General features: G+C 38.4%; 1 protein-coding gene across 2 annotated transcripts in view; it reads right to left on the minus strand.

Annotated features, from left to right (window-relative positions):
* RASA2 (RAS p21 protein activator 2) overlaps positions 1–21,942 on the minus strand; it is a 124,253-nt gene that overhangs the window by 90,059 nt on the left and 12,252 nt on the right. For both annotated transcript variants that reach the window (XM_018049720.1, XM_018049712.1), the window contains exons 2-3: positions 6,684–6,801; positions 1,770–1,873 (exon numbers count right to left, since the gene is read on the minus strand). In XM_018049720.1, the coding sequence (XP_017905209.1) occupies positions 1,770–1,873; positions 6,684–6,801 (222 nt within the window). The remainder of the gene's footprint in view (positions 1–1,769; positions 1,874–6,683; positions 6,802–21,942) is intronic.

Genomic DNA, 21,942 nt, shown 5'->3' on the forward strand with positions numbered 1-21,942 from the left:
ATATATTAGTGTTAATCAGCCAGATAACCTGGGAGCAACTTGAAATTTATTCACCTTAATATTCCCACCTTTTGTATACCATAGACAAGTGTTTAAGGATGGAGCCTTGGGATGATCTATAATTAAGGGTTTGCTGGACAGAGAAAAGTCTACATATAAGTAAAGAAGAAGTCAGAAGGAAGATAATTAGGAAAATACAATATTATTATACTGCCTTTTCCTTGGCTTTCAACAAGTTGAATAAGCAATCCAAAGAGTCTAATGTGACACAGAGGCAGATGAGGTCTGAAAACTATGAAATGCCTTCTGCGACAGAAGAAAAGTATTTGCTATGCATATAGTTGACAAAAGTTAACGTATTTATCAAATATGGAGGCATAAGAATAAATAAAATTCCACCCAAAAGAAAAATAAGCAAAAGAACTAATTCACAGAAGAAAAATGTAAAAGACCAATAAACATATAAAAATTCCTCAAATTCACTAGTAATCAGAAAATACAGGTTTTAAAAAATCAAGTATTACTTTCACTGATCAAGTCAGAAAAAAAATTTTCAATAATATCCAAGAACAACAAATTTTCAGTGATAATTTCCAAGGTACAGTGAAATGATTATGCCCATGTCATGTTTGAGGGAATGTAAATTAAGTCAAAGAGGGAAAAAAAATGAATAAACAATACAGTATAATAATTAAAAGGATGAAGTAAAGAATGAGAAGACACAAATCATTAACTGTAGCTATTCTTAGGCAGAATCATTACCAGTACCTTAAAACATGTAATAATTTTAGAATTAAGAAAAAATATTACTGTTTTTAAAAAGGTACTTTTAAATGATTTTGGTAAACTTCAAAAATGAAGTCAGATTACAGTGATCTAAAAAGAAAATAAGTAGTAAGCAGAAAGATATAAATCACTTGTTCAGGAGTTCAACAGTAAAAGCAGAAACAAATTAGATGGTAGTCAAGAGGTCAAAGTTAAATAAAGCTTAATCATTTAAACTGCAGGTGATGAGCATATTTGAAACTGGAAAGGAGAGATGGAGATGATGAAATTGAGGACACTAAAGAGAGAAAGTAATGCGTGTAAATGAAAGACCTCTACCTGTTATTCAGAGACAGTGGTGCAAAGGCCACAAATGTGACACATATGTGGCCAGTTAGTTCTGTCCAAGTTGATGCTCACGGATTGTACCTCAGGAAATTATTCAAGAAACAGAGTTACTGGTCACCAATACAGCCAGAGAGAAAACATGTGATCAGATTAAAGTGAATTATTATTACTTCTATTAGGAACACTTCAAAAACAGCTGTTCTGTGGTAAGGATCAAATACTATGATCTTTGTATAAAAACATTCTTTGAATCATTCAATGATTCTTGTACTGATCATTCACCAAATTTAAGGCACTCTGGGAGTGACAGTCTCTGCCTTCATAAATATATATATTCAACCAGCACATCTAGATGTTAAACAACAAACTGATGAACAAGTATAATGAATCCTACAGAAAAGGGACCCATCAGGCATTATAGGAATATATGGCACCATGACTAGAGGGAAAATGGTCATGTCAATTCCCTGACAAAGTGTCGCCCAAGTTGAGCATACAAATTAAAAGTCAGATCTGCAAATGTACATGAAGTCTAGAGGGAAGGATTAGAAGTTTGAGAGTATATTATTCTGTTGTTTTCAATACTTTATACTTAGAAAAAGAATGAATATGAACACCAATGTTGTGATTAAAAGATAATTATGAATGGTACATACCTATACGAAGGTCTCTTTGTAAAACATTCTTATCATAAACATAGAAAGACAAATACTGGAAAGTTCTTGGAATCTCAAAATAAAATTCTTCACTGAAAAATGGGCTAGAGAGAAAAGAGGGAAAGCTCATTAAATTTAAACTCAACAGTGTCCTCATATGGTTTAACAAATTAAACCATAAAGAAAAATATCAAGAATTCCAAAATAATTCTCTATACTAAGTTTCAAGTAAGCCCTGTACAAACTAAGCTGAATTTCTGAAAGGACCTTGACTGCCGGGTTGGGCTCGGAACAAACAGATTTTCTGGAGTCCTGTGGGCAGAAGATCCAGTAATTGCCTGAGGTCATGCTCACCTTAAAGTGGACACAGTTGAGAGCTGAGGACAGTGTCATTCACACTATTATCTCAAAAATATGCAAATCACAATAATATATAATACCTAAACTGAATATGGTTATGTAAAATGTTCTTTAAAACATAATTTTAAAAACTAAATTAGGTTATTTTTAATCAGCTTTATTGAGGTACAAACCATATAACATGTAACTTAAAGTACAGAGGTTACTGACTTGTGGTAAATTTCCAAACCTGTGTAGCATCCATCCCAATCAAAATATAGGAACATTCTAACTCCCCAAAAAGTTCCCTCTTGTTTCTCTGCAGTTACTCCATCATACCTGCCACAGGCAACCAGTGATCTGATTTCCGTCATTAAAGATCTATTGTAAGATTTCCTATAAATGAAATCAAATAATATGTACACTTGCATCCAGCTTCTTTCACTCAGTTTAATACCTATGAGATTATTTTCCATTTTGCTGCATATATCTTTAGTTCATTTCTTCTAATTGTTGGGACAACAGAATATTGAATTGTTGAATACTGACTGCTGAATATTCCACAGTCTATTCTCCTAGTAATGTCATCTGAGCTGTTTCCAGTTCAGGCTATCAAAAATAAGGCGGCTATGAACATTTTTATAAAGCTCTTTAATGCTTTCAGTTCTTTTGGAGAGGTAACTAAAAATAGAATTGCTGAGTTAAAAGGTAGGTGAATTTTTTAATTTATGAGAAACTGTCAGACTGTTTCCAATGTGGCTATACTATTTTACACTCCTACCAGCAATGTATGACAGCTCCAGCTGTTCCACATCATATTCAACTTTTGCTACGCTAAGTTTTTTTAAATTAGCTACTCTACAACATTATAACTCAACTATACATCAATTAAAAGTCATTTTGAAAAAAAATTAGCTATTCCAGTGAATGACATGATAAATGCTTATACCTATGTAATCTCTACCCTAATCAAGATAAAGAACATTCCATCTCCCTAGAAAGTTCCCATGCGTACTCATTCCCTCCATACTGTCATGGGAACCAGTGATCCGATTTCTATCATGACACATTATGTTCAAGATGCATAGAGACAGAAATATACAAACTATATTTCCTTTATGAATAAGGATGTTGAATATCTTTTCATGTGCTTGTTGCCCATTTGTATATAGGAACTGTTGGAGTCTCCGCCACATGTTTTAAAAGATTTGTCTGCTTTCTCATTGGGTTTTTTGTTTTTTTTTAATAAATTCTGGACACAAGTCCTTTGTCAGAACATTTTATACCAGGTGTGGCCTGCCATTTCATTTTATTGACAGTATCTGTTAAAGGGCAGAAGGCTCTGATTTTGACAAAATCCAATTTATTATTTCTCCTCTTTTATGATTGATGCTTTTGGCACCTAAGTAAAGAATCTTTGCCTTCCCCCAAATTGCTAAGATTTTCTCCTACGAAACAGCTTTTCTAAGCTCACTGTAAAAATGCTATTTTGATATTTAAATTCTCCTACTAAGACATGAATCTCTGAAACACGAGTCAACATCCTTTATCAAGAGTACCTCTTTCCTGGTAATGTTTAAAGAATTAAAAAGGTATTTTTAAAATGTCACCATAAATTACAATCGCTTCAGGATGTCACAACTTAAAAAGAAGATGAAATGCAAACTAAACGTCTCTTGTGCTGTGCTGTGCTTAGTCGCTCAGTTGTGTGCGACTCTTTGCCACCCCATGGACTGTAGCCCTCCAGGCTCCTCTGTCCATGGGGATTCTCCAGATAAGAATACTGGAGTGGGTTGCCATGCCCTCCCCCAGGGGATCTTCCCAACCCAGGAATTAAACCGGAGCCTCTGGCATTGCAGGAGGATTCTTTACTAGCTGAGCTACCAGGGAAGCCCAAATGACTCTTAAAGAAGTCATTTCTGACCCTATCCAGTAAACAGTTGACTCAGCTTCTCAGTTATCACAAAACCTGGTCAACTTCTGTCAATATATTTTTCACTTCAAATTCTTCACTACAACTACACTTCAAATTGTAACCAAAATAAACTTTTAAAAATTGGTCTGTCAAAATAATCTTTTTAATTAGTCTCAACATAGAAGTTAATATAAAACAACTGTTAGGCAAAGACGTGTAGGTATTTTTCTCCTTTTTGTCACTTTATAAAAAAATTATAAAATTGATAATTTCCTTTATATATCATGTATCCACTCTCAAATACTATTTTTAAAACACATTCTAAAGCCAAATAAGAACAAGATGAAAATTATTCACTAAGTCACCTGTATCACTGTATCATCACAATCTCAACAACCTAATCCCCACATCTGGGTGCCCACGTCTTTATTTTAAAAATAAGTTAACTAATCAATCCATTTGAGAAAAGTTTTCAACAAGGTTGGTGAGGAGCCATGACAAGACTTACACTCTACTGTTGCCACTGACCTATGATTATGCGTATCACTCCCAAGGAAATTCCTGGTGGGGGAAGAGAAGCACAAGGTACGAAAAGTATTGCTACTCGGTGTGTTTATAGATCTCCTACTTCTCAAAAGGATTGAGACAGAGATTTAGGAGTTATGGGTTTCATATGTGACTCCTACTTACCTGCTATGAAATTTTATAACCAGACTACCTGTAAGAACTGTAATATTCAGAACCCGTAACAGATCTAAATGATATCTACTGTCTTTTGACTTAACAGCTTATCACAATATTCAGAAGAGTAGAAACACTGAAACGAAAGCAAGGTGAGCAAGGGTTCATACTACAGATTCTTTCACCCTGTTTCGCAAGAATGCTAGGAGGCACCTAGAATCCAAAAAACATCTAGTCTAATTGTATTGGAATGACCTAAGGTAACCATTGACAGCCTTAAAATAGCTTCCAAGTGGCTATGAATCTAGAAAAATAACTTAAGGTGGACAGGTAGCTCAGCTGGTAAAGACTCCGCCTGCAGTGCTGGAGACCCCGGTTTGATTTCTGGGTCAGGAAGATCCCCTGGAGAAGGGACAGGCCACCCACTCTAGTATTCTTGAGCTTCCCTGGTGGCTCAGTCAGTAAAGAATCCACCTGCAATGCGGGAGACCTGGGTTCAATCCCTGGGTGGGGAAAATGCCCTGGAGGAGGGCATGGCAACCCACTCCAGTATTCTTGCCTTGGAGAATCCCCATGGACAGAGGAGCCTGGTGGGCCACAGTCCATGGAGTGGCAAAGAGTTGGGCATGACTGAGCGACTGAGCAGCAGCAGCAGTAACAACAACTGGTTTTATCATTTTCCCCAACACAAATACCTGGCAAGGCAAGGGTTTAAAACAAAAAGTAAGCTAATTTTAGTTTCTCATTTACGAGGCTATGTAGTAGAAACTAAACAAGTATTCAACTTATTGAAAATTACTAGTTTTATATATCACTGATTTTTATGTGATACGTAATCAACATACATTAAGAAACAAACAGTTTCAGGTTCCAATCTCAGTTTTGCTTCTAACTTCCTTTATTGAATGTGCAAGTTATTCAGTCTTTTGGTGACTCAGTTTCATCATTTATGTAAATTACAGAATTCTAATAAAACATGGCAGGTGATTTATGATTAAATATGTGAAGTATATTCAAATCTTCTTGGGCTACTAAATATTTCATCCATCATACGTTCATTCCAACAACTCCTGATTCCCTTATTTTAACTTTTATCTCTGGACAAGACTGTATCCCTCCAGCACAGCTCTGCACTAGAATTATATCCACAAACACTATTAAAGGGAAGAGGTGGCACATTTCAATTTTATGAATTAGAATTTACTATGATACTCTTGCAGTGCTACTACACTTCCAAAAAATGAGAAATCTACCTAAGAGCTCGTTCCAGTACAGTGCTCTACTTAGTTAAGTGACTTGTATAAACGTTAAGGGATAATTTATTTTCAAGAAAAATAAAATTATGATGTATTTGAGAAAATTTCAAATACGTGGGCAAAATTTAGCCTAGAGAAAAACACTGAGGTATTGGTGGTTGTTTTCAAAAACTTCAAAGACTATCATGTGAAAGATGGATTAAACTTGTTTCCCATATATCCAATGACAGAATTAGGAACAATTAAAAGGAAGATACATTTCTGAGGCAATGAAAAGCCACATGAAAGCAAGTACTGCATCCATCTTGTTTTCGTGGATGTATGAATAAATAGCGCCCAGCAAGTTCTTGGCATACAGTAGGTTTTCCTTTTGATAGACATTAACCAACTAAATCTAAGAGCTTTCCAAGAGTCAGAATAGTTTTAAGACCTAACAGGCTGCTTAGGAGGCAGTGAAATCCTTGGTCACTGGAACATTAAGCAAATGCCAGATGACGACTTGTCAAAAATAATTGTCAGGAGGAACTAAGCATAATGGATTTAGTCCAGCTCAATGAACATTAAGGCTCCTTCAAACTCTGAGATTCTGTAATTCAGAAACTAAAAGGAAAATAAAAGTTTCAGATGAAGAAAGACTTCTTGATGATAACAGTCAGGAAAACATATAAAAGTTATCATTCAATATATATCATATTAGTGATAATTTACTAATTTTTTACAAACCTTAAAGATTTTTCAACAACTTGGGTACGATAAACTTCTTCCTGGTCCAAATTTATGGTGCAGAAACAATCTCTCATCTTGTTGGGTCCAAGATATGGCAATAAATTTTTCGCTTCACCTGTTGGCACAAAAATTAAAACTGGTGTTAAATATCACCAGCTGCTTCATGCTAAACTTTATATGGGATGCATTAAATGAAAAAGAACATATAAGATATAGCACAGAAAATAGTATTAGTGATTACAGAAAGATAATAAACTTGCTGTAAAATAGTCTGGTGAGACAGAGGGGAGGAGCTGTGTGTAAAGAGGCATGTGAGATCATGTTATACCACTGGATCCCTGGTCCCAGGAAAGAGCAATGCCCCCGACTTGTGCTCTCATCCCATCCCACTGGCAAGACCCCAAGGACTTGTCTCCACAACTAATCCCTCTTTCCTGTATCATTAATTGTCCTCTCTACTGGATCATTACCATCAGGTCATAAATAAACTCTGGTATTTCCCAAGTGTAAAAACAGCACAAAAAAGAAAAAAATCTCCTTTGATTCCACCTCCCCCTCATGACATCATTCCATTTCTAGCAAACTTTCACAGCAAAACTTCTCAAAAGCAAACATCTACAGTCACTGTTTCTAATTCCACACCTTCCATTCATTCTTCCATCCAATCAGCTTTTAACTCCATGACGACAATGAAGCTGCTCTAGGCAGGGTCACCAATGCTTTTCATATTGCCAAACGCAAGGACATTGCTCTGTCCTCATCATACCTGATCTGGCAGCACTGTTTAATGTAAGTGAAGGCTAACATCTCTCCTTAAAACTCATTTTTTTCTTGGCTTCGACAACACAGTATTTCTAGCTCTCTTCCTACATCACTGGCCCCCTGCTGACTTCTTTCCCGCCTCCCCTCTAAATGTTGCAGTGCCTCAGGGCTCAGTTCTGGGCCACCTTGTCTTCTTTCCCTAAGCAAATTCCTTCAGTATATGGTGTTAATGCCCGTGCCTCTCAGAGGCCTGAGGTCATTTCCAGGCCTGATTTCTCCTCCTCAACACCAGACGTGAATATTCAACTGCCTCTTCCAGTAGAGTTCTCAAATTTTATAAGTCCCAGACAAACCATCTGACTTCCTCCCCTAAAACCCAGTTTTCCCCAGTCTACCACCATCTTCCTCTCTTTCTCTCACCTGCTCCCCATACTTCTCACTCCCACATCCAGTCCATCAGTAAATCCAGCAGAACTCCATAATAAATCCCAAATGAAACCACTTCTCCTTGCCTTCATCAGTATAATCCTACAATTCACTCTTCAGCAAGGAGTGTGATCTTTTAAACACAATATTCAGATCAATCACTCCCCTACTCCAATACCATCTGACTTCACCGGGGTTTCCCAGTGGCTCAGAGGGTAAAGAATCCACCAGGAATTCAGGAGACGCAGGTTTGCTCCCTGAGTTGGGAAGATCCCCTGGAGGAGGAAACAGCAACCCACACCAGTATTCTTGCCTGAAAAATCTTGTGGACAGGGTCACAAAGAATCAGAATCAGATTCTTCCTGAGCAACTAAACAGAGGACAGAAGTCAATCCATTTCTAAATTCTCTTGGTCTATCCAGCCCCACTCAACTGTCCTCTCTTTGACCTATTCTCCTTCCACTCTCCCCAGTGTTCACCCTCTTTCCATTCATCAACCATGTCAAACTTGTTCAAGCTTAGGACCTCTGTCTGGAGTCCTCCAACCCATCTTCATATGGCTGTCTCTCTTCCTCTCATTCAGGTCTCAGCGCAAATGCCACTTCCTCAGAGAAACCCATCCGTACTATTCTATCTACAATAAATAATCCTGCTGCTGCTGCTGCTGCTGCTAAGTTGCTTCAGTCGTGTCTGACTCTGTGCGATCCCTTAGATGGCAGCCCATCAGGCTCCACCATCCCTGGGATTCTCCAGGCAAGAACACTGGAGCGATTTCCTTCTCCAATGCATGAAAAGTGAAAAGTGAAAGTGAAGTCGCTCAGCTGTCTCCGACTCTTAGCGACCCCATGGACTGACCCCATGGACTGCAGCCTACCAGGTTCCTCCGTCCATGGGATTTTCCTGCTATTGTATTCTATTTCTCTGTTTTCTTGATAGCATTTACAACTATCTGAAACTCTTCATTTTTATATCTGATTCCCTCATTCTTAGGGAGTTCTTAGCTACCTCATTTCAGGATCTCAAATAGTGACTGTCAACTATTGAGAAATATGTGCTGAATGAATATTAAAGAATCAAGTAAGACTAGTTTTGAAGTTCTTGTGAGAAGCGGGTGCTGAAATCAGACACCACTGTATTAGGAAAAAAGGTGGTAGGCATTAGGGAAAGAGCATTTCCCTGAGAATCATGAAACTAAGCTTTCCGTATTACCTTTGGTACTAAGTGGCCAAATGGCTTCAGACAAACCTGGGAAGAACAAGTTTTCCTGACAAAAGTCTGGGCTGGATAAACTCAGGTCTCTTTCTGCTTACCAACTTTAAAACCAAAGGCCATTTGAACCAATTTATTTTAAAGAAGTCTATCAGAAACTTAAGTACCTGTGAAAAACTCAATACACAAATGATTTTTAATTAAAATTAGAAAAATCAGGGAAAAGTCCCTCAGAGCCATCTGGGAGGTTGTCTCTCCTGCTTAACTCCTGAGTAAGTCCACTGAATAAAACATACTTCTCAAAAATTAAAAGTAAAATTAAGTAAAATTAGAAAAATCACTGGAAGAGCACCAGTAAGATACTGTTATTTAGTTCATCACTGAGAGATTAGAAAAAAAATCAAGTTACCATGTCACAGAATAAACATATTCATTTCAAGTCAAAATAAAGGAATCTAATCTTTTAAAAGACCCTAAATTGCCCAATATGGGTTGGCCTTTACAAATTCACTAGCTTCCTAAAAGACAAAAATAATGTATACCTGAATTTGTATCCATCCATCCTCCTCTTCCTCAAATGATTACACGTCCGTCCCTATTATCCACAGCTCATCCCTCGACTGTGTTCTCTCATCCCCGTTTCCTCCCTCTCTCTAGCACACTGCCCAACAATTTCATTTTCATTATTTTCGACCTTCTCCTTTAAGTCTTTTCTTTTTTGCCTCCCTCTGTACAATCCAGAGGGTTTGAGGGTTTTTTTTTTTTTTTAGCAGAAAATCCACCTAGGTCACCATAAAGGGCTTGCAATGTAAACAAATTTGGAATTAAAATCATAATAAACATGCTCCATATCTAATGAGGGAATGCGGAATACTAAATCATTGCCCTTGAACATGTTGCTATTTCATTCACACCGGCGCAACTTGAGAAACTACACTGTATAAATGTACACATATTCCGCTACCCATCTTTTTAAGAGGGAAACGGGATTATTTTCTCTGCAGAATCCAATGAAAGTGACAGTATTAGATATTTACTCAGAACAAGTAAAAATTCAAATTCTACAGAATATATAAAATATAAAATGCGCTCAACATCACTTCATAGAAAAGTTGTCATAATCTTTGAATATCTGTCCCTGCTGTTCAAAATAAAGTAAAATCATCTAATCAATGCTAGATCACCAATCAACCACACTAATATGTTAAGTCAACTTTCGAGTCTTTAAACTGTACCTCCAAACTACAGCAGTAACTGGCATTAATCAAAATAATTAATTGCCAAATTATTTTACAAAATCGAAAGTGTAGTAACTAATGGTTAGAGAATTCACAAAAATAATGTTGCACTCCATATATTTCTAAACAAAAAGATTATTTTAACAGCACACTCTTTATATTAAGCTACACACAAAGAAATGAGGAACTTGAGAAGCTTATACTTGTCCTGCATATGATATTTTCACAGAGTCTCACTGGTTCTAGTAAATTATTGTATATAAATAAGTGCATTGGTCAAAAAATAAACAAACAAAAAAACTACTGCTCCTTAAAAGGCAAGTGTCTGGAAAACTTATTCTATAATCTCTGCTCCAATTCTTCCCCTCCTACTCACAGCCTGAATCTGCAATTTGGCTTCTGAACCTATTTCTTTACTATAACTCCTAAGAACACTAATAATATTTGTTGTTGTTTAGTCACTAAATCAGGTCCGACTCTTTGCCACTGAGCCACCTGGGAAGCTCTATTAATAATACTGTGTGTGTGGTTGTGTGTGTTCAGTCGCTCAGTTGGGTCCAACTCTTTGCGACCCCATGGACTGTAGCCTGCCAGGCTCCTCTGTCCATGGAAGTTCCCAGGCAAGAATACTAGAGTGGGGTGCCATTTCCTTCCCCAGGGGATCTTCTTGACCCAGGGATCGAACCCACAACTCCCACACTGGCAGGCAGATTCCTTACCACGGAGCCACCTCTGCGGTAATAATGTCAGGAAACTCTGGGCATACACAGACCATTAAATTCATCATACAGGTGGAGAACCAATTTCAGCTATTTTTTAATGTTTCATTATAAAACAATAAAAATATACTAAAATACAAACACTTATAAGCTTCTCAACATTATTTCATGGTATTACTTGTAATCTTTCTCAATTTATCTGCAGCCTACTTGGTGATGGCTGGCCTTCAGGAAAATCAGGGTCTGTATCTGTGGTAGATATGGTGGGTCAGTATGACTTCCTGTACTGCAGAGACTAGAAAGCTAAAAACTACATTTCCCAGCCTCTCGTGCAGTTAGGGTTGTGGCTGTGATTTAAATTCCATCAATTAGATGCACTCTGGAAATCTGGAGGACAAAAGAGAATGGAGGTGGCATTTAGGTTGCTTCTACTAGTAAGCACTGTCATGGAGATGCCCAGGTTTTCTATAGCAGCACTTGCTGCAGTCCTGGTATCCAGTCACAGGTTTCACAGGTATCAGGAAGGACACACAGTATCCATTCTGTCACACAGGTCGTGTGCGTGACAGCAGCAGCACGAGCCAGCAGCAGTGACAACCGTTTACTTGTCGCCGGCTGTTTCCTAACAGTGGCAGATTTCTGATCATGGCACAGGTGACAAGGTTCTAAAGACTAGCAGCTAAAAGTTACAATTTCCTAATTTTTCAGGCACCTTTCTGATCCTAAAAGAGGTGGTAACCCCCTTCATGGCCCCAATGCAATGTGGCTTTTGAATATTGTTTTTGAAAGTTTAAGGGCTTCCCAGATGGTGCCCATGGTAAAGAACCTGCTTGCCAATGCAGGAGACGTAAGAGATATGGGTTCAATCCCTGGGTTAGGAAGATCCCCTGGAGAAGGAAATGGCAACCCACTCCACTATTTTTGCTGGAGAGTCCCATGGACAGAGGAGCCTGGCAGGCTACAGTCCTTAGGGTCACAAAGAGTCAGGACACAACTAAAGCGACTGAGCACTTAAAAGTTTTACTAAAGTCTGTTCCTTCAGTCTTTCCAACAATTCTATGTAAGTCACTTAAAATCTTTTATTAAATCTCTTTCTGCTTACACTAGCTAGAGTTGATTCTGTAACCTAATCCTGACTAGCTTCTTTTCTTATCCTTTCTACCTTTCCTAACAAATCAAAAAAGCCCATTTCATATTACTGGTCATCAGAGCTTGGTAAATCTTTCAGCTATTAATAGATGTGACTATCTGGATCAAACATGGACTCAGAAATTATAAAGTAATATCTCACTGACAACGACTTTTGTGTTCCATTAGACAGTGAGTTGAACAGCACAGCACACCCAAAAGGTGAAAAAGTGTCAACTTGAAAAGGGAGAAGGATAGATCCTGACTCTCTGCATGGTTGTTACTATCTGCTTTCAGAGAACACTTCTGCATTTCCTATTGTAGCATTTAGATGTGGTTTTTAAACAGTATGTACTAACACAAAAATAGAAATATATATCAGTGGAACAGGACAGAAAACCCAGAAATAAGCCCATGCACCCACCGCCAATTAACCTCTGACAAAGGAGGCAAGACTACCCAATGTTGGAAAGACAGTCTCTTCATAAATGGTGCTGGGAAAACTGGACAGCCAAATGTAAAAAAGTAAAATTAAATCATTCCTTATCTCTACACAGTTCAGTGGCTCAGTCGTGTCCGACTCCTTGCGACCCCATGAATCGCAGCACGCCAGGCCTCCCTGTCCATCACCAACTCCCGGAGTTCACTCAAGCTCACATCCATCAAATCAGTGATGCCATCCAGCCATCTCATCCTCGGTCATCCCCTTCTCCTCCTGCCTCCAATCCCTCCCAGCATCAGAGTCTTTTCCAATGAGTCAATTCTTCGCATGAGGTGGCCAAAGTACTAGAGTTTCAGCTTTAGCATCATTCCTTCCAAAGAACACCAGGGCTGATCTCCTTTAGAATGGACTAGTTGGATTTCTTTGCAGTCCAAGGGACTCTCAACAGTCGTCTCTGACACCACAGTTCAAAAGCATCAATTCTTCAGCGCTCAGCCTTCTTCACAGTCCAACTCTCACATCCATACACAACTACTGGAAAAACCATAGCCCTGACTAGACGGACCTTTGTTGGCAAAGTAATGTCTCTGCTTTTCAATATGCTATCTAGGTTGGTCGTAACTTTCCTTCCAAGGAGTAAGCGTCTTTTAATTTCATGGCTGCAGTCACCATCTGCAGTGATTCTGGAGCCCCCAAAAATAAAGTCTGACAGTTTCCACTGTTTCCCCATCTATTTCCCATGAAGTGATGGGACTAGAACAAAAATAAGCTCAAAATGGATTAAAGACCTACACAGACACTATAAAACTCCTTGAGAAAAACACAGGCAGAACACTCTCTGACATAAATCACAGCAATATCTTTTTCAATCCATCTCCCAGAATAATGGAAATAAAAACAAAAATAAACAAATGGGACCTACTTAAGCTCAAAAGCTTTTGCACAGCAAAGGCAACAATAAACAAAGCGAAAAGACATCCCACAGACTGGGAGAAATATGTGCAAAAGATGTGATTGATAAGGAATTAGTCTCCAAAATTTACAAATAGCTTATGATGCTTAACAGTATCAAAACAAACAGCCCACTTAAAAACGGGCAAAAAACCTGAAGACACATTTCTCCAAAGAGGACATACAAACGGACAATAGGCACATGAAAAGCTGCTCAATATTGCTAGTTATTAGAGAAATGCAAATCAAATATTTGCATTTGATTTGTGCAAATTGGTGTGAGGTATTACCTCACACCAGTCAGAATGGCTATCAGCAAAAAATCCACAAACAATAAATGCTGGAGAGGGTGCGGAGAGACGGAAACCCTCCTACACTGTTGGTGGGAATGTAAATGACTACAGCCACTGTGGAGAACAGTATGAGAGGTTCCTTAAAAAAAAACAAAAATAGAGCTACCATATGACCATACGCAATCCCACTCCTGGGCATATATCCAGACAAAAGCATGATCCGAAAGGATACATGCATCCCAATGTTCATTCCATCACTGTTTACAACAGTCAAGACATGGAAGCAACCTAAATGTCCATCAACAGAGGACTGGATAAAGAAGATGTGGTGCACATATACAGTGGAATATTACTCAGCCATTAAAAAGAATGAAAAGTGCCATCTGCACCAACATGGATGGACGAGACAGTGTCATACTGAGTGAAGTCAGTCAGAAAGAAAAGGGAAAATATCGTATGACATCCCTTATATTTGGAATATAAAAAGAAATTATACAAATGAACTTATTTACAAAACAGAAAGAGACTCACAGACTTAGAAAATGAACTTATGGTTGCCTGGGGAGAAGGGATAGCTGGGAGGTTTGAGAAGGTCATGTACACACTGCTATGTTCAAAATGGGGAACCAACAAGGACCTATTTTATAGCACATGGAGCTATACTCAATATTATGTGCCAGCATGGATGGGAGGGGGGGTTCAGGGTAGAATGGATACATGTATATGTATGTCTGAGCCCCTTTGCTGTTCACCTAAAACTACCACAACATTGTTAATCAGCTATATCCTAATACAAAATAAAAACTTTGAAGACAAATGTGATTTTTAAAACATACTTGATAATACAATATCATGTCTCCATGAATTTGGAACTCTCCAGTTCTCAATATCTGAACCATGTGCACTATTTTGTGTACCTCCATCTTATCCTTAAATCTACACATCCTATTTTAACTCTATTAAGAGTAAAGTGTTCAAGACATTCAATAAATTGCTAAGATACAACACTTGAGCAAGATAGCTGAAGTAATGGAAATAATTTTTACCTGCATTTGAATGAAAGTAGGAGATGTTTTTAGCTTAGTCTTCATTTTAAAAACTTTGTGCATATACAAAGGTAGGAACTTGTCCTATAAAGGCAGATGTATTATTGGCCCCACAGCAAACAGTATAGATCTGATTACATTTAGAAGTGTCGCTATTTCCTTCAACAAGGAATCAATTAACAGGAGGCCTATTACTGACAAACAACTGTTCCTCTATGAAGAAAGGAGCCTGGCCTTCAAGCACAACATCTTTTACTCTGTAACAAGACCATTTCTTGTTGAATTCATAACTGGTACTCTTTAAGAGGGCTTCCCTGGTGGCTCAGTGGTAAAGAACTGGTCTGCTAATGCAGGAGACGACAGTTTGATCCCTGGTCAGGCAGATTCCCTGGAGAAAAAAATGGTTACCCACTCCAGTATTCTTGCTTGGGAAATTCCATGGACAGAAGGAGTTTTGTGGGCTACATTCAGTCCATGGGGTCACAAAAGAGTAGGACATGCTTAGCAACTAAACAATAGCTCTTTAAGAGCTTTTCTAGTCTACATGCCTTACAACGTAACTGTTAACCAAATTAAAACAAAAAACCAAACCTTCTCTCTTAAAGCAAGGGTTTTAGAGATGAACTAATTCTCCACCGGGCATTTAAAACTTCTTCTCCCTCACAGATGGGCTGCAAGTATGCCAAGAACACCTTCACGTGACAGACACATCCCTGGTTTTGTCCAACCATAAAATGAAATAGCCGCCTGTCCATTCATGTGATAGTAATTGTTTCCCTGCATCACTGAAATCTTATAACATCAAATACAGAGTATATAATAAAATGGTATATTTAGCTTGGATCCCCATCCTTCAGACTCTTGCTAGTTCCTTTTTTTAAATATGTTACATACCACTCCTGCTCAAGCCTTCAGTGGTTCCACACTACCTACCACTGCCCGCCTTGCAGGATAAAATCTAAAATTCCTTAATCTGGCATAAAAATGCTTCATGATCTGGCACCATCTACTTACTATTTAATCATAGCCCTACAAGTTATGCTCCAGCAGTACTGCACTTTTAGTTCCTTGAAAACACTGTATTCTCTCATGCCTCTGAACGTTTACAATGCTATTTTCACTGCATGGGATGCTCTCACCTGATCTTTTTCCCCACAAAGCTCTGCTTAAGGCATCTCTGTACAATCTTCCCTCAACTCCTACGTAGTCATGTCACCTTTTCCTCTCTTTCCTACTGCAATGTATCTGTACTTCGACTATAAGGATCATATTGTATTGCACCAGTTCTGTTTCATTTAACAAATATTTATTAAGTCCCTACAGGATGCCAGGCACCTTTCTAAATACTGGGAATATAACAATGAATAAAAAATATAGGTCTTTGCCCACATGGAACCACTGTACAATCTAGACAGTGGAAATAAACATCATAAACTCTTAACCAAGTATATAATATTTATTGCCATGGAAGAAAATAAGGTGAAGAGACTTAGGGAGTGCCACGCCCAGAGGGGAGAGAGAGGGAGGACAGCAATGCTATTTTATACAGGGAATCGAGGAACGCCTTTATATGGAGATACTCGAGATATCTGAAAGAGGTCAATGAGGGAATGAGTCATGCAGATACCTAGGGAAAGACACAAGCAGAAACAATAAAATATGCAAAGGCCCTGACAGAGGATAATTTGGCATAATGAAGGAACAGCAAGGAGGCCAGTATGGCTGTAAAACAATAAACAAGGTAGGAAGGAGGAAACAGTAAGAGATGAGATAGGAGTGGGGAAGGAAGCAGGTTAAATAGGGTCTTGTGGCCAATGGAAAGTCTTAGGCTTTCTTGAATGAGATGGGAAGTTATTGAAGGATTATGGGCAGAAGAATGGCATGATCTAACTTTGTTAGAAAAGGGTGGAAGCCGGAAGCTGGACAGGAGGCTACTGTAATAATTTCGATTACAGTTAACTTAGACCAGACAGGCAGTCTTGGCATGCAAAGAAGTGGCCAACTGGTCGTAGAATTTGAAGATAAAGCCAACAGGATTACTGATATTTGGGATGTGGGTGGGTGTAAGAGGAAAGGGGGTCAAGGATCACTTCTTAGAGAGTTTCAGCCAGAGCAGCTGGATGAAGAGAGATGCCACTTCCAGAGCAAAGAGTTCCTTGTTGGGAAAGAGAGGATACTAAGTCTGAGATGCCTTTAAATATCCAAGTGCAGATGTGTAGCAGGCAAGGAAGTGCTGGCTAGAGATAGAACCTGAGAATCATTAGCAAGCACATAGTATTTCTCAAACCATAAGACTATCCACGATTATAAGAACAGTAAATATGGAAAAAAGAGAAGAGATTTGACGACTGAGCCTCAGAGATCTCCATCATTTTGCGTTAGTAGAGTCAAGAAGGAACCAGCAAATGAGACTGCTGTATGTCTCTTTGCTGAATATAAACTGACCAAACCAATTTTTAGCACCATGCTTAGCTTATAACAGATAATGAAATATCTACTGTGTATGTTTATAACTTTAGCATGAGCAAAGAAGAGGTTCTAACACCACATCACAAATTATAAAAGTGCAAATAAACTTTTTTTATGTTTGCTATAAGCTGATCCATGTCAGTTGCTCCAAAGGTTTAAAAAGAAAATGTCTCCTGTATAGTTACCGAAAGCACTAAATTTCAAAATCTCCACAGTGCTAAAACAGAGACATCATATTGAAAATAAACAAAACACTCCTGAGATACACACATTCATTTACTGAGTGCCTACTAAGATAGTAAGGATACATGAGTGCGAAAAACACACAAAAACCGTGTCCACACTGAGCTAATAAGATGGACAGATAAAAAATAAATAAAATGGTATGTTAGTATTAAGAAGGAACAGGTACCACATGAAATGGCAGAGGGAAGGGTGCCAAGGAAGGCTCCACCCACAAGGTAACTTCTGCATAAATATCTGAAGAAAAAGGGAAGCCAAGTAAGCATTTTATAGAACACAGCTTTTAGTCATTGGCAAAAAGTAAACAATTTAAACCAAGAAGATAAACACTACTGGAAATCAAAACTGATAACCTAGATTAACAGAAATAGAAAGATGGCCAACTCTATGTGTACAAGATCAGTGATTCTATACAAAGGTCAAAGGGTATAAATACAGATCCTACCATATAATTTTACCTAGAACTAGAATTCCAAGTATCAAGGTACTGGGAGAGATTCCAGTGTATATGCTTCTGGGCATGAATGCAAGTATGCACATATGTGTTTATGTGTATGTTTTGCAGGGACTATGTGCACCATTTATATCTATAGGTCTGTATGTGTGTTTCTGTGTCCTAGAGGGAGACATTACTGGGATAAGAAAGAATAGAAGACAAATATTTCTCAAGCAGTTGCATGCTCCGAGACAATACTAAACATTTTCTAAAATATCCCATTTGGTTGGTACAACAACCTTTGACATAAGCATTACTCTTAAATTGGAAAAAAAATCATAGTTACACTGACAGTACAGTGAATTGACAAAAATCAAATTCCAAAGCCTAGTCTTTCCATTGCTATTCATGTCTTTCTGAACAAAGAAGTGCCTAGAGGAACAGACAGCTAATCCTTTCTGAAACTATCCTAAGAGATCCTGTAGGATCTCCAATCTATTGCAAAGAATACCTTAAGCACAGAAATAAAAGAGGTTCAGAATGCAAATAACTCCCAAGAGAAACTGCAAAGGGCCTTATCTGCAGTGGGAGGAAAGCTGAATCATAATAATAGTTTCCATTTATCAAATACTTACATTACACACACACACAGATGATGTTTTTTAGGGACTTCACATGTACGTCACTTAATCTTCATAATAACGTCTTCCAAGTAATTTTTAATAGAGAAATTGGGGACAGAAGGATAACACTGGAGGGGTAAGGCGTAACAGGAACAAGCTCAGGAGGTGGAAACAGGAGGAGCACCTTCAAGAAGAAAGCAGTTAACAGTACAAACTGACTCAAGCAGAGAGATGAAAGGGGAGTAGAAAGGACGCAGCTGTAAAAGGAAGGTGGCACTGCACAGAGCCTGTAATGTCAAGCCAAGGAGTTCTAATCTCATTCAGCAAGCAACAGCGTCACTGCAAGTTTCTGTGCGATCAAATCCATGCTTCAGGAAAATCACTGACAGTTACAGGGCCTAAATTAAGGTAACAAAGGGGCAATGGAGGAAAAAGAAATATGGAAGAGATACTACAGAGGGAAAATCCAGAATTTGCCCAGATTCAGGATATGATGTTCTAATAACTGGAGTATCAACCTAAACAGAGGATTAGAACTTTAGATGGGGGGAAGATATAAAAATATACAAACATCATTTATGTACTCAACCAAAAAATGGAGTGAAGGAATCAAATGTACACTTAAAAACATAAGTTTCGGTGTACACAAGCTTAGAATAAAACACTATTATACCACCTAGTTAGAGATACAATTTTTTTTCTTTTTGGCCATACCATGCAGGATATGAGATCTTAGTTCCCCAACCAGGAATCAAACCTGTGCCTCCTGCAGTGGAAGCACAGAGTCCTAATCATTGGACTACAGGGATGTCTCAAGACAATCCTATGTAATGTTAACATACAAGGTCTTTCAATTTTCATATAAAGTTTAATTTTAACTTTACCAGTAAGACAAAAGTTGAAAATAATTCTGAAAACATCTACAGTACTGGCATAGTACAGCAGATTAAATTCATTTTGGAGACAGGAGTTTCAGTGTTAGTTTTGTACTTAATACTCTGCATGTCCTAGTCTCAACCTCCTGTGTAAAAAGAAGTCATTATAACGCTTCAAGGGCTACTGTGGCCATCAGCAGAGGGAAGGGAAGTGAAGTGAAAGTCGCTAAGTCGTGTCCAACTCCTTGTGACCCCATGGACTATATAGTCCATGGAATTCTCCAGGCCAGAATACTGAAATGGGAAGCCATTCCTTTCTCCAGGGGATCTTCCCAACCCAGGGATTGATCCCAGGCCTCCTGCACTGCAGGTGGATTCTTTACCAGCTAAGCCACCGGGGAAGCCCAGCTCAGGTGAAGCACTTACCATAATGCCTAGAACAAAATAAACACTCAGTAAACAGTAACTAGCAGTGCCCTTCCCTGGTTACAGATTCCTAAGAAATAGCATCTGTACACAATTCCCTTCACTCAAGCTATTAGGTCTGACCAAAGATTACCTGTAATTTAACAACTGGACACACCAGAGGAGCTCATTTTTTTAATGAAACTTTTATTTCAGAAATAATACATTTCTACTGGAAGAAACTGATGCAAAAACACCTGGCCTTTCTGCATCTCAGGCTCCAAATCTCTAAAATGAGATGCCTGAACTCTTTCAGATGGAGGGGGAGGGCAAAAATTGGGGGTCAGCCAGCCAGAGATTTGTTTGGCTTGCACAGTGTTAGGAAAAATGTAGCCAACATCTAGAATTGGAAGAGTTAATAATAAATAAATCCACATTTCTGGTTTCTCTTTAACAATCAGAGTCCTGGCAATGAGGTTCTGAATGGAAACTGTAGACAGATACTCTTGAAATCCTAACAATCCCTACCTGGCTTTCCTTCACTATGCCTGGTGGTCTCTGCAGACTGGAGTTTACAACTCCTTAACTAGTTAATCTTCTAAGTTCCCCTAACTTTAAGATCCTGAAAAGCTGTAAAAAGAGCACATGGCAACACTGATTTCAAATGTTTTTAGATATTGCTACCCTTGACCAGTTTAGCCTGATAAACACTACAAGAACTAGATATACATTTATATTAATTGTTCATCAGGAAAACTATGAACATAAACTTTACCAATTATTACTTCTACTCACGTTACAGCCAGCACTTAACTGAGCAAAATGTGCCAGGCAGTATGCCAAGTCATCCAATCTTTTCATAACCACTCTGTAAGATCAGAAAAACTACTACCTCCAATTTATACAAAAGGAAGCTGAAGCTCAGAGAGGTTAGGTGATTACTAGAAAAGCAGCAGAAAATTCATGCTTTCAACATGCTACATTTTCATTTACCATTCAACCAATTTCTATGTACCTAATCTAATAAATATTTTCTACAGAATAAAGAAATCTGAGACAAGAGCTCTCTCATTCATTTCTCTTTACAGCTTTCCAAGGAGAACAGAAGAGAAAAACTGCCAAAAAAGACCTTTCGAATGAATGGTTTCACAGTCACCCTCTTCAGAGTATGTCAGACTGCCCCAGGTGTACAGTAACCAACAAGGAGGTGGGGTGCCCAAGAACTGTTGCTTTTGTTTCGTTGCTAAGCCACGTCCAACTCTTGCAACCCCATGGACTGTAGCCTGCCAGGCCCCTCTGTCCATGGGATTCTCTAGGCAAGAACACTGGATGGATTGCCATTTCCTTCTCCAGGGGATATTCCCGACCTTGGGATTGAACCCAAGTCTCCTGCATTGGCAGGTGGATTTTTTACGACTGAGCCACCTTGGAAGCTCACCTAAGAACTACCGAAGAGAGACAAATATTACATAGCTATTACTTCCCTCATCTTTAGTTGTCACTTTAAAAGCACGACTGAAGAGATAGACATTTATACTTGTGATATTATTCACGCAGAGAATGAGTCACAAATAGGCATATGGAGACTGCTGGAATATCTAGTGAGCAGGGCTTTCCAGTGTATAAAATTAACATGATCAGAGAACTGGATTGTCAAGCAGCTTTTCTCACTCTCAGTAAATGAAAAATTACTTAAAAAAAAAAAAAGTCATCTGAGATTCTATAATCCTATTCAACTGGCAACCTTAAAAAATCAACACATTACATAATTACCATCAGAAATCTGATTCGACCTAAGAATGGCCATTATGATATTAACCTGGGACCTGGAAGTTAAATAAATAGAGAATAATTGAGTGTCACGAACACTGCACTCCTGCTCCATCATGGAAATAAGGTTCTGTGCAATTACCAGGAAAACACAAACAAGGTAACAGCACTGAGCAAGCACCTGAGTGGGCAAAAGACTCCCAGGATCCAGCATAGTTCAG

Source organism: Capra hircus, chromosome 1 (genome assembly GCF_001704415.2).
Source record: "Capra hircus breed San Clemente chromosome 1, ASM170441v1, whole genome shotgun sequence".
Lineage (NCBI taxonomy): Eukaryota > Metazoa > Chordata > Mammalia > Artiodactyla > Bovidae > Capra > Capra hircus.